This window comes from Euprymna scolopes, chromosome 29 (genome assembly GCF_053919585.1).
Source record: "Euprymna scolopes isolate OS-2025 chromosome 29, ASM5391958v1, whole genome shotgun sequence".
Classification (NCBI taxonomy): domain Eukaryota; kingdom Metazoa; phylum Mollusca; class Cephalopoda; order Sepiida; family Sepiolidae; genus Euprymna; species Euprymna scolopes.
The window spans coordinates 17,580,003-17,594,073 of NC_136510.1; the positions used below are offsets into that span (position 1 = coordinate 17,580,003).

General features: G+C 33.0%; 1 protein-coding gene across 7 annotated transcripts in view; it reads left to right on the top strand.

Annotated features, from left to right (window-relative positions):
- Nucleotides 1-13,107, top strand: part of LOC145252514 (uncharacterized) — a 204,163-nt gene extending 191,056 nt beyond the window's left edge. For all 7 annotated transcript variants that reach the window (XM_080112051.1, XM_080112052.1, XM_080112053.1 and 4 more), the window contains 2 exons: nucleotides 483-577; nucleotides 8,498-13,107. In XM_080112051.1, coding sequence (XP_079968177.1) covers nucleotides 483-577; nucleotides 8,498-9,188 — 786 coding nt within the window. In that variant the 3' untranslated portion in view covers nucleotides 9,189-13,107. The remainder of the gene's footprint in view (nucleotides 1-482; nucleotides 578-8,497) is intronic.
- Nucleotides 13,108-14,071: the final 964 nt, after the last annotated feature.

Genomic DNA, 14,071 nt, shown 5'->3' on the forward strand with positions numbered 1-14,071 from the left:
TTTTTTTTTTTTTTAAATAAGTGTAATTTTAAATATGCACCAAATTTTATGTTGAAACATTCGAATTTTCTTTAGATGTTTTTTTTTTTTTGCTAAAAAAAAGAATATATTGTTCTATTAAACTTTTATTGTTTAAATAATTTGACTTTGCTTATTTTATTTTGAAAAATTAAGGTTGAAAAACATTTTTCACTCAGTAAGGAGCTTTGGAAGGTTGTTGGGAAAGAAAACACAATCGCCAAAAAAATAAGTGTTTTATTATTTCTAGTCGCCACTTTGAAAAATCACTCACAAATGTGACTGTTTCACAAAAGTAAGCCCTTTAAGGTGAGAATGGTGGTTTAAACATGATTAAAATACTAAGTGTATAAAAATATTTAAAAAATTTTTAAGTTTCAGTTTTCTTTGATAATTTATTTCCTTCAAAAGTCAATACATTGTTATTCTTAAATATATTTACATATTTTACTTTTCTTTTTCAGGCAGTAAAATTTATGAAGTCTAAAGCTCCCAGAGTTGGTCAATTTATTGTCCGAAAAAGTTCGAAGGGCAAAGGTTTTTTGTCCATAACTGTTGAGTAAGCATTTCTTTTTACTTTCTTTTTATTAGTATTATAAAATATAAACCTTGGGTAACCGTTACTAATACATGAATTAGTTTAAAGGAAATACAATTGAACAATTAATCAAAAACAATTGATCTTGCTTTACCTACTGATTTGTCACGTACGTATGTTAAAAACTTTCATTCTCATCCAGAATTTTCCCTATAATTTAATCTTTCAAAAATTTTAGCATCTTTTCAAAAGAAAAATTTTAACATCTTTTTAAAAGAATTAATTTTAAGATCTTTTCAAAAGGAAAAATTAATTTTAACATCTTTTCAAAGGAAAAATTAATTTTAACGTCTTTTCAAAAGAAAAATTAATTTTAACGTCTTTTCAAAAGAAAAATTAATTTTAACGTCTTTTCAAAAGAAAAATTAATTTTAACGTCTTTTCAAAAGAAAAATTGATTTTAACGTTTTTTTTCATAAGAAAAATTAATTTTAACGTCTTTTTCAAAAGAAAAATTAATTTTAACGTCTTTTTCAAAAGAAAAATTAATTTTAACGTCTTTTTCAAAAGAAAAATGAATTTTAACGTCTTTTTCAAAAGAAAAATGAATTTTAACGTTTTTTTTTTTCAAAAGAAAAATGAATTTTAATGTCTTTTCAAAAGAAAAATGAATTTTAACGTCTTTTCAAAAGAAAAATGAATTTTAACGTCTTTTCTAAAAGCAAAATTTTAAGATCTTTTCAAAAGAAAAATTAATTTTAACGTCTTTTCTAAAAGCAAAATTTTAAGATCTTTTCCAAAGAAAAATTAAAATCCTTTTTTTAATTTGTTTTTACAATGTATTCCATTATTCTAATAAATGACTTTTTAACATAAAAAACTTATTTTTAATAATAAAATCTGCCAAAATTTAGTTTAAGTCTTTATTTATAAGTCATGATTTGGCTACCCTTCCTCGCTAAAGCAAAAGTTTTTGTAAATGTTTTATTGATATGTATATAAAATTTACTTTTCCCAAGAAATAATCATAAAATTTAAAAAATATTTTTTCAAGAGTATCAGGCTTGTAGAACTCTCTTGTTGACTGTTTTCCTTCAACCTATAAGCATCTCTTGTCTTTGTTAATTTTTTTTTTTTAATCTGATTATATCAAGTTGCTTCATGCCTTGTCCTGAGTAACTTCCATAAAAACAATTTGGTTCTTTCCAAAACAAGAATATCATATTCCAAAAATCACATAAATTTATCCAGTAATTTTACTTTTAAATAAGAAAATCAAATTTCATGAGTATCTTGAGAAGGGATTGTGATGCTTATAAAAAAAAAAAAAAAACACATAACTCAACAATAATTCAAACTTACTAGAAATTCACATTAATCGCAATATGTCTTGCTTAGTGTGAATGGAGATAAAAAAAAATAAAAACAAAAAAAAAGCAGTGTTATTCATGTTGTGTGATTTTGTTAGGAATAGTGGATAAATGTTTACGCTGGAATAAACCGAGACGGTTTTACTGCATACAAAGCATGGCAGTCCACAAATGGCGAAGAAGAATCATTAACATTGTTGTCCCTGGAGCCTGTCCAAAAGGTCAACGTAGGAAGACGCATCAAGTAGGACTTGAAACATCATAGGTTAACAGAAGCATTGGCAATGAATCGAATTAAGTGGAGAGAAGTCGAACCCTCAAATGTGGGGAATAAACAACGGTAAACGTGCAGTAGTAATGTTAAGTAAGAGTGGTCTTTTCCAACTCCTTTTTTTTTTTTCAGCCTTGTGCTACATTTTATATTGTTTAATGCTGGAGACCATGCATTGCATGGAGAGAAATGAAATGTGAATGATACAATGGATGTGTAATAAGAGTTTTAAAGAGAGGTTTAAATCTGACGAGCTCGGGGAAAGATTAAGTATAGACAGTATAGGGAAATGTGTGCAGAACAGGAAACCTCGATGGTACGGCCATATTGAAGAAAAGAAAACAGATGAGGGTTCTTGGGTCATTAGGTGTAGAGCAGTTAAGATAGCAGGTCCAGTTCACAGGTGAAGGCCGAGGAAAGCATGGGAGGAAGTGATAAAAATTAACTGGTGATCATACTAGCACCTGCTCCACCCTGTGCTCCAGTCGAACTAAAATCCAGCCAATGAAGACATGCATTGCATGGAAAGAAATGATATGAGAATGATATGCCGGATGTGTAATGTGAATCTTAAAAACAGATCTGATATCTCAAAGAGACATATAATCTGAACAGTATGCGAAGATATTGATAGTATGGTGGCGTTGAAAGAATGCATGAGAGTTCTTGGATTAGTAGATGTAGAACAGTTGAGGTGGCAAGGTCAGTTAACAGGGAAAAGACAAGAGAAACAATGGAGGAAGTGATAAGAGTGGAATTTAGAGAAAGAGGGATAAATAAAGACCTGGTCAGAGATAGATTAGTTTGGTAGTGAATTTCTTAAAGCCATCCAATACATGTCAGTATGTAAGACGGACATTAAACTGAATACGATGATTATGATAAATGCAATTGTAACATTCTCACTAACAAAATGTGTGGTTTATTCAAGGTATTAATTTTATGCATTTATAATTTCAATACAATTTGAGCATATGCCCCACCCCGTGGTTCTTATGTATCTAGCATGATCTAGAAGTCCATTTTTTACAAACTCTATGCATTAAATTGAGCTATATTTTGGCAATAGAACGTTAAATGTTGTCTTCTAAGTGTTCTACTGTGTCTGGTTTATCAGCGTAGACATAGGACTTTACACACCTTAAAACAAATAATCTAATGGGACAATGAAATAATCTAATGAACAAGGTGGCTAGTTATAGATGTCCATTTTTATACATACATGAGGCTATTTATACATGGCCTTTTTATTCCACTTCTGTTATAGTTACTTCTTTTCATCGTCACCATTTTGTCTTGTTGCTGTAGAAATAAACTTCTTTTCATGAAGAAAGAGGGCACCAGGAGGCGTTCGCAGAGTTTTCTTCAAGGTTTTTATTTGGAAAGAGTTTCATCAACAGAAATTTTTGTTTATTGATTTTGTCACCATGGTCTTTATGTAAATATTAATCAGCGTTAAAATAGCTTTACAAAGATATAAAACTTTACCATATTGTGAAATATCAAAATGTTTTTATATGAAGTAGCAGGTACTATGTGCCGCCATTTTGAATTTTGCCCACTTCTATAAAATGCTTGAAGAAACAGTTCTAGTTAAATATCCATCATGAAATTTGGAATATATACTATCATAGATAGACAAATCTTTTGTCAAAATTAAAATAACGTTTAAGATAATTAAGGCAAAAGGTCAAGGTGAACTTTTTTTTTTTTTTTTACCTTGAAAAAAAATATTTCCAGATAAAATTGTAGATCTATCCAAGTACTTTAGAATGATATATAAATGAACTTTGTAAGCTCATAAGCAACAGAGATATTGTTTTTTAACTTGGTCACTTCATAAAAATTCACCTTTGTCAAAAGGTCATGGTCATATCTCAGGAACCTCTTGGCATTGAGATGTGTAACTGGTGCCATTCAATTCCTTTCAAGTGTAGCAAATTTGAAACAAATCTGTGTTGGACATGGTATTCCCCCCCCCCCCCCAAAAAAAAAAAAAAAATTTGTTGATTTGACACGGAATGAACCAATATAAGAAATCGTTTTTGAAACAAAATCTGATGCTGAAAAATTTTATTTTTTCAATCTATCTATACATCTATAAAAGTGAACGTGTCTGTACATTTCCCTTCGCAATAACTCTGTGTCAATTTTAAGTCTACAGATGCAAAATTTGATATACAGGGTACTGAGATTTGGGAAAATCTTTGATCGGTTTTTGGCCAGAAATTTGGCTGTTAAGGGGTCAAAGTTCAATGATTTGATCTTTGAGAACTCTACCAAACTCCTCCGACAATTTTGGGTCTAAACACTTGAAATTTTAGTTATAGGCTCCTTGGACATGGATCTAACTTAATAACTTGATTTGAGCCCAAAACAATAAATTTTAAGGGGTCATAATAGGGGTCAAAGTTTAAAAAAAATTGACGGCTTTTTTTTTCCTTCCTCAACATTCACCTCCAAACACCCGGGCAACACCGGGCTGAAATGCTAGTAAATGACACAAAATATAGTTCAAATATTTCTGCCAACTCGGGCCTTCCTCAGATTGTTATATTGTTTTTTCTTTATAGTGATGAATGTCAGTGATAGCTGATTTCTCCTGATATTAAATGGAGATAGTTGTTAATGTCTTATTGTTTTTTTTCTTCTTTTTTTTGTGTGTGTAGTGACTATGCTGGTATGTGTGTAAGGATAACATATCCAATATTCCTACATTGAAAAGCACCATAGAATTGAAGATTTTTTTTTTTTTCAATAAATGAAAACCATATAAATAAACTTAAACTATTTCTAAATGAACCAATAACAATTTGATTTGAATTCATAGTCGTTAAAGAGAATTTGTACATTCATTTTTTTTTTTTTGCCTCATAAGCTTGGACGCAAATATTATATTACTTATCATGCTGATTCTTTCAAAAATGGCTTAATACTGGTAAACAAGCAAAGGGGAATAACTCTCACATGTACACAATTTATTTTCAACTTCACTGCCATATCTGGGCAGGAGTTGCTAGAAGCAGCTTATCCTGCCTTGACAAAGTTCAAAATAGACTTCGTAGCTTAGTGGGGGATGCCCTTTTCTCTTCCCTGCAACCTCTTTCCCACAGAAGAGACATTGCGAGCCTGTTTTTGCTTTATTGTTATTTTCATGGCAGGTGCTCGTCTGAGCTCCAATCTATGGTTCCCCCCTCGCCAAACTTTCGCAAAAAACACTCGTTTAACCAAATCCACTATCAATAATTTTCCCCACTCTTTATCTATTCCTAAACCTAAACGTAGATTCCATGAACAAAGCTTCTTTCTTAGAACTGCACGCCTGTGGAACTCTCTTCTGTTTGCTTGTTTTCCAGCTGACTACCATTTGATTGTCTTCAAGTCCAACATAAACAAGTTCTTGATGAACCGTCCCCCTATGTAATCCAATTTTCAAAATTTCCACTACTTACGATTACTGTGCTATAATCCTATTAACCCTTATCCTCGAGTGGCCTCCGAACCTTGATAAGTGGTGACTCCTCTGTAAAAAAAAAAATTATTCCTTTCTAATCTACTCCCCTCTGAGTTCACTCGACTCTGTTTCAATTTTCAACTCAATGATTGATTAAAAAAGACGGTGTTTATATTAAAATTTTTCTTGATTAGTACCAAGAAAAGAATGATTCAGAAGCTTAATATCACTTTTGTTGAATAACATTAAGTCCCACTGTCCTATAAATAGGACACCAAATAATTCCTTTTTAAAATCTGGGATAATATATAATAGTACTGCTTACTGCATAATTTGAAGAAAAGATAAAAAATGAATCTGTGTCTATCAACTTCTGTACGAGAGTTATTGGTACACTCTTAAAAGTTCTTGCGACATTTGCTAAAATTCTATTTGTTCGATAATATATGAACTTATATCAATTAATCTTGCAATAGTGCATCTGCTGCGAGTCTCTCGTTCCTAGACAAGGTTCAAAAGAGAGTCGCCAATCTGATAGGCCCTGAACTGGCATCTAAGCTTCAGCCTCTGTCCCATCGACAAAACGTTGCATCCCTCTGCCTGTTCTACAAGTATTTTAATGGTGAATGCTCTGAAAAACTGCAGAGACTTGTGCCCCCACGATGTAGACACCCTCGACAAACCCGACAGGCAGCTAAATCCCACCCCCACACAGTAGAGATCCCTAGATGTAAAAGATCTTTCTACTCCAGTAGTTTCTTCCCCAGAACCGCTAGACTCTGGAATTCCATTCCAGATCCCTGCTTCCCCAACTGTACTGACATGCAGAAGTTCAAGTGTAACGTGAACCAACATCTTGCTGCTCAAATCCCAGCATAGTACCCCACCAGTTGCTGCCCCTGATAGTAGCCCCCTACACCAAAGTGGCAATGTGCCTTGTTTGGGGTGGAAATGTAAAAAAAAAAAATAAAAAAAAATAAAAAATACAAAAAGCCATTAACATATTGCCAAAAGTGCAATGTAACTCTGCATGTGGACAGCATTACTACGTAAATTTTATCTTGAATGTATAACTTTTTGATTTCTAAAATATATCACAATGTACCCAGTGTCCTATTTATAGGAGAGTTAGTATATCGTTTTCTAAATAAAATGATGTTTTCCTTTCAGTTTGTGTATTCTAACCCAGTTTCAGTCATTACACAAGGTTTCAACTCAATAGTTAAAAATTTAGATACTCTCGAACTTAATGCATTAAGGATTGATATCAAACCAACATTAGTCAATAACTAATGAGACCCATGGAAATTCTGCGGTTGTTGTCTTCATGTACTCATTCCTTATTAAAATATACCAATATTCTAAGAATTTGTGAATATTGGATTATCCATGTAGAAGATTTGACGAATTAAGAAAAAAAAAAGGTGGTATTTTTATGGCAGGGTTCCTATATACTTGCCTCCCCACGAGGGCAGAGTTAGACACCAAGGTTGGTTTTTAATGTAGAGGAAGGAACAAAGATGAAAATTGTCTCGGTTGTGAAGGATTTCTCCTCCACTAAGCAAGAACAAAAAAGTTGAAGTGTAGTATCAGAACAAATACTACACTTTGATCTTGGCCCAAAGGACAAGAAATCTATTTTTATGGCAGGGTTATATTAAAGAATCGCCTATACCCTGGAACGTAATGGGTTAAAACCAACGAACAAGCAAACTCATACACATGTTTAACAGAGCACAGACGCACATATGCAAATACCGAGCCATGTGTGAAGAAAAGGACTATAAAAAGAGTGTGTGTACAGACCGATAATCATGTTCAGTACATTCAAAACTACGTACGAGGAGACAGAGATTAAAGAGGAGTACGATCACATTTCATTCGAAAATAAATGTTGTTACAAAAATAAAAAAAGTAAGTTATTTCTTGTGACGTAATCTTCTACAACACGTTGGGTCTACAAACGTGTACAACGTTACATGTGTACACAATTTATTCACAGTTTCTTTCTCTAATTAATTTAATTCTCTCCTTGATTTTTTGTTTCTATTTTTGCCTCAGTTTTCAGCATGAACCCAAATTTTACGTTACTATTATCGTACTGGTCATTTAAAACAAAAAGACCTGTGTTGAATTTAAAAGTTCAACTTCCAATTAGTAGAAGAAAAGGACTATGTAGAAGTTGAATATCGCTTTCATTGCTTAATACTGGCAAACAAGCGAAGGGAAATAACTCTGATACATTTACACAATGCATCCTGTTATAAATTTTCATACTGTCTGTCTGTGTGTGTGTGTATGTGTGTGTGTAATGCGGTTTGTCTCAGCCTACAGGCAATCCACTCAGGCAAGTTAGGTATCAAAATGAAGCTTTTGACCCAGCAGATGTTTTAGTGATATTTATATCCATGTTTAGTGCATGGAAATGCAAAAAAATAACGATTTACTAAACAACGTTTTATTTACTGGATACTTTTCCGGTATTCACCGGAAGTTATTATCTCCCTTAGTAAGTTCGATTTACTGTTAGTGAGTGAGAGAGAGACAGGTCGGCAAGCAGGCGGTTCAAAATGAAGCTTATGACCCAGTGGATGTTTTAGTGATATTTATATCCATGTTTGGTGTATGGAAATGCAAAAAAAAAAAAAAAAAAAAAAAAAAAAAAAAAAAAATAACGATTTACTAAACGTTTTATTTACTGGATATTTTTCTGGTACAAGGACTCAAATTTGCCCAGCTGGGCAAACATGGCTGCTTGTTAACAAAATACTTGCTCGTCCCCCTCATCCTTCCATCATATCTTATTCTTTTCAGTTTCACTTAACTCATTCTATTTTCTATTTCAGGTTGATTGACCGTAACATCAAACATATCAACATAAAAATGGACAAGGATGAAAAGGGTCAAGTAACGTTTTGTCTTTTGAAAGAAATGGGCAAGTTTAATTCGTTGGGCAGTCTGATCGAATTCTACAAACTGAACCCGATTGAAAATATTGAGAAGGTGAAAGACGTCCGGCTCCTGTATCCAATCAAAAAAGTTCCAGACAGTCTGGTATGGCGGACGGAAGAAATGCGTACCAGCATCGGAGATCCATTCAGCAGTGCCAATGGTAACCATGTCCACCCAGCTTCACCTTCGCCGTCACCATCTCCGTCTTCTAATAACCAGTTTTTCGAAAGACCATCCGACTTGGCCAACTTCAGTTATACATACGCACGTGACCTGAACATCGATCAGAGTCATCTCTTGAAAATGAACCTTGAAAAGAACGAGAAATGCAAGTGCGGAATCAGCAAGTCGGAATCACGGCTTCCTGGTAATTACACCGTGCACAAGGCTGAATATCCAAATGTCGGATGGAGGCTCTATTTTCAAGACAGTGAAAACAAAACAGCGTGGACACTTCCTGAACACATCATTCAGAAATTGGAGCCATGCCATTGGAAAAACTTAATGAAACTCTATGCGCCGAACCCGTTACCGTCCTGGCTTATCAAGAAAAAAATGATTTTTGCTCATCAGGATGAAGTCTAAAGAAAGCAAAGCAAAAAACATCTGTGATATTTTTGTTATTCAAAGGACTAGACGGGGAACTATGGAGAGAGAAAAAAATTAAACAAGCATGTACAGCGCTTTCCCAAGTCCTCCTCTAAAATGTTTTACTAAATTGAAAATATTTTTTGTTTTAATTCTTCCAAATGCTACAAGTTGAGTACTGTAATATTAGATTATCAGATTTGATTAAGCACCTGTATAAACTCCCTGTTCAATTTTTGTTCAACTCCCTGTTCAGTTCTTGTCCGATTTTCTGTTCAATTTTTGTTCAGTTCTTGTTCAACTCCCCGTTCAATTCTTGTTCAACTCCCCGTTCAATTCTTGTTCAACTCCCCGTTCAATTCTTGTTCAACTCCCCGTTCAATTCTTGTTCAACTCCCCGTTCAATTCTTGTTCAACTCCCCGTTCAATTCTTGTTCAACTCCCCGTTCAATTCTTGTTCAACTCCCCGTTCAATTCTTGTTCAACTCCCCGTTCAATTCTTGTTCAACTCCCCGTTCAATTCTTGTTGAACTTCCTGTTCAATTCTTGTTCAACTCTCCGTTCAATTCTTGTTCAACTCTCCGTTCAATTCTTGTTCAACTCTCCGTTCAATTCTTGTTCAACTCTCCGTTCAATTCTTGTTCAACTCTCCGTTCAATTCTTGTTCAACTCTCCGTTCAATTCTTGTTCAACTCTCCGTTCAATTCTTGTTCAACTCTCCGTTCAATTCTTGTTCAACTCTCCGTTCAATTCTTGTTCAACTCTCCGTTCAATTCTTGTTCAACTCTCCGTTCAATTCTTGTTCAACTCCCCGTTCAATTCTTGTTCAACTCCCTGTTCAATTCTTGTTCAACTCCCTGTTCAATTCTTGTTCAACTCCCTGTTCAATTCTTGTTCAACTCCCTGTTCAATTCTTGTTCAACTCCCTGTTCAATTCTTGTTCAACTCCCTGTTCAATTCTTGTTCAACTCCCTGTTCAATTCTTGTTCAACTCCCTGTTCAATTCTTGTTCAACTCTCTGTTCAATTCTTGTTCAACTCTCTGTTCAATTCTTGTTCAACTCTCTGTTCAATTCTTGTTCAACTCTCTGTTCAATTCTTGTTGAACTTCCTGTTCAATTCTTGTCCGATTCTCTGTTCAATTCTTGTTCAACTCCCTATTTAATTTTTAGTGAAATTCTTCACAACTTTCTAACAAGTTTGTCATTTATGTTTTGTGGGGAGAAAAATCTTTGGTTTAATCTCAGAGATACATTTTATAGATACATCAAAGTAGATTGTCAGTGATACACTGCTCTCATTGTCGATTTCAGGTACTTTCGCATCATATCAGCTCAGACAGCTACTCCGACCTGAGACAGGCAGATTCAGATCAACTCCTTGATAAAAAAAAAAATGCTGCACCTTAACATAAAACTTTTCAAGTATAAAAACTCAGCCTCTTTATGGACTTGAGCTCTCCAACCACAGCCAACCAAAATGCTCAACATATGTGAGCCATTTATGAACATGCTCATAGGTTCCATGCATGTTTTGAGGATCTTTTATGCCTTCTGGCTCTGTTCTTTTTAGCCAGATTGATTTCTATACTGATTTAACATAAGAGCATCAGCGTGTTAAAAGAAAATTTTGTTTAAACTTTTAAAATTTTAGAGGAGAGTTCAGTTTGCTATGTAAAGATCAAAATCTGGTAAACTGATTCTTAAACAGAATATATGTTTTTGTTGAACATCGGTTTCAAAAATTAATTTATTGATCATTTATGTCAAAACCTGAATTTCTACTTGCTAAAAATTAGATAATAAAAGGTGCTTAATTAATAGTATATTGAAGAATTAAAAGATAAAGAATTTAGTAGCGATATGTAGGAAGGGGGAGCAGTTGTCATGTCACTTGAAAAATGCTTGCAATCCGTTGGCATGAGGGAGTTCTATACTACAGGCCAGTTTATAGTGCAGCTGAGAAGCATGATCGGAGGCCTATTGATAAATGTTTGATTTTCAGAAATCTTTAAAATAAATTAAGCCAACTGTGTTTGAAAATACGGTACTTATACAGGATACGAACCATGTTACTGTCAGCATATTTAGGGCAGGGCATATGAAGCATAGAAAGATGCTGAAAGAAGTTTTTTTGTGTGTGTGTTTTACTGAAAACTGTAGTCAATGGTCATTTCAATGAAAAAAAAATACAGTTTACGGAACATGCTGAAATAAATAACATTATTTGGAAAGCCAGTCTTAACATGTGGAGAGGAGGGTTTTTTTTTTGTTGTTGTTTTTTTAACGATTCTGTACTTTGACCTAACAATTATAAATAAATAAAAGATACTACAAAAAATATTTAATAAACAAAAGATATTGCTTGCCAATTGGCAGCTGTGATTTCATTGAGTAAGCATTTGGGCACGTTCAGGTGGTTTACATGACCTGCCCGGGATATGCCAACAATAAAGCTGTCCGTATTCTGCATAAATACCAAAAATATATAGGAAAACATTTTGATTCGTACGTAACTGAGGATAATTATTTTCTTCCTATGTTTAATGCTTAAAAGTTTTCACCAGTAAATGTGCATGAATACTTTTAACATTTCACCTAATTTATTTGTATTAATAAATGGTACCCTCTCTCCCTTTCCCGTTCACCTTCCCATCTCCTCTGTCTTCTTTGCTTAGTCTATTCCTCTCTTTCTGGACACAAACACATAACTCGAGTCGATCTAAGGGATATAACTCTGAACAAAAATCAGAGTTACTTCCCTTTGCAAGAAAATAAAGTCAACTATATTAAAAAATATATAGAATAACATCCTGACGAGTAACCGAGCATAATAATTCTATTTTTAAAAATTTTTTTTTTTTTTTAAATATTTATAAGTTTCCACAACTAAATGAGCTGTTACAACAAATTTGAATGCATTAATAAATGATGGGCAGATGAAATGTGATATTAACATTTAAACGCACAACAATGTTGTGCCACAACATATAATGTCACAAAACAGTGCATGATCTACTAACAAGTATTTTCGGATCATCTTCTATATCTGATTTTATATCATTAAATAAATCATTTATGAATATTAAGTGCTTGTCCAGAATTCCCTCTATATATGAAAAAACAAAAACCTAAATAAAAATCTGATACCACAAAACATGATCCTGTAACAATCCAATTACATATTCTCATTTGTCTTTCATCACGTGTTATATTCACGCGTTTGTGTCAATTTTATTTTATGTATTTTCAAATCCCGTTCAGTTAATTTTCTTTTAAAAAAATCCCTGAATATTGAACAATTTTTAACCTTCATCCGATTTTGCTTCTTGACTGCATCATGAACTAGTATAGAACGACGTTTTCGGTACCGTTTTCATTTTTTACCTTTGAAACTTTGTTAATCAGTAGGTAAACTGGGTAAAAGTCAAAATTTTTCTCCACTTGAATCAATTGTTCAATTAAGGAGGAGATAACTGTTGACATTTTTTTTCTTTTGTACTGTCCAATGATTGTTTGAAATATTAGAATTAGATGGTCACAAGTAATAAACGCACCTGAGATTTGCAAACTTTTCAACTTTCCAAATCAAGAAAATATTGGAAATGAATGAAATGGGTTTAAAAAAAAAAAAAAAAAAAAAAAAGAAACTGATCTAAAAATACAACTTGACAGGAGATATTTATTTTAACAAATAACACGTTAGACAAAATACACATATAGAGACATATATATATATATATAAACAATCTGATCTTTTTATAAATTTATTTTAACCCAATAGGGCCTTTTCAAATGAGAAAACTGATCAAGATTTGTTGTCTGACTCATGAATGATAAATAGCATGTTTTTCTTTTTTTACATTCCTATATCGGTCGGCAAACCTTGACCAGCTCCATTTTTTTTTTTTTTTTTTTTTTTTTTTTTTTTTTTTTCATAAATTTATGAGATCAGACTAGGTTTTTGGTTGTTTCTTTTTTTTTTCTTTTTTTTTTTTTAAACTTATATATATATATATACAATAATAAATTAGACTATTCTGAAACTGGCTTATATCCATTCATTAATAGTGTTTTATGATATTTCCTAACAATGTTATACATTTTGTGAAATTTTAAAAGTTGGACCTAAATAGCATTTAAGCTGACATATCAAACTTTGATTCTGACTAGCGAATTTTCATTTTTTACCATTGTACAACGCAATCGATACTATAACAATGTCATTCGCTACAGTTTATTATAAAAAAAAAATGTTTGGGACAACTTGTAATAATCAAAAAAAAAAAAAATCAAAATCGGAAATCATTTTCAAATTGAGGAATATAAAAAGAGTTGTCTTCCTTTCAAGTCAAAATGTTATTTCTTTTTCTGTATACGTGTAAAAATTGTGCAAACAAATAAAACTTAAAAACGAAAACATCTATGCATTGTGGGCAACCAGTATGGCTGCTAACTACGAGATGTTGCAGCAAAATCTGAAACTTGACAAAAAGAAAATGGAATAGGCGATAAAAACAAAAGCAGTACATGCAGAGGCCCAACATTTTATTTAGTAACAGTTACAAACTACATTATTTTTCAATTTAACCATCACTGGCAGATATGAGCATCTGAACGGAGCTGTGGTATGAGTCGCACACTTTGCCGACCATGTTCGTGTTTGTAATGGCAGACATCTCAACAGTGCTGTGGACATACTTGCTTGACCTGGCCGTGATCACACCCCAGAAGATTAGGGGGATTTCATGCCTTGGTCATCTTAGCCATTTGTGTAGAGGTGGAAGACTGCAAGAAGACCTAGTGACATTTGACAGCAATATTGTCCATCTATGGCCCCACCATGCTCCTTAGTTGTAAGCACCTGCTGATAAATGATTTA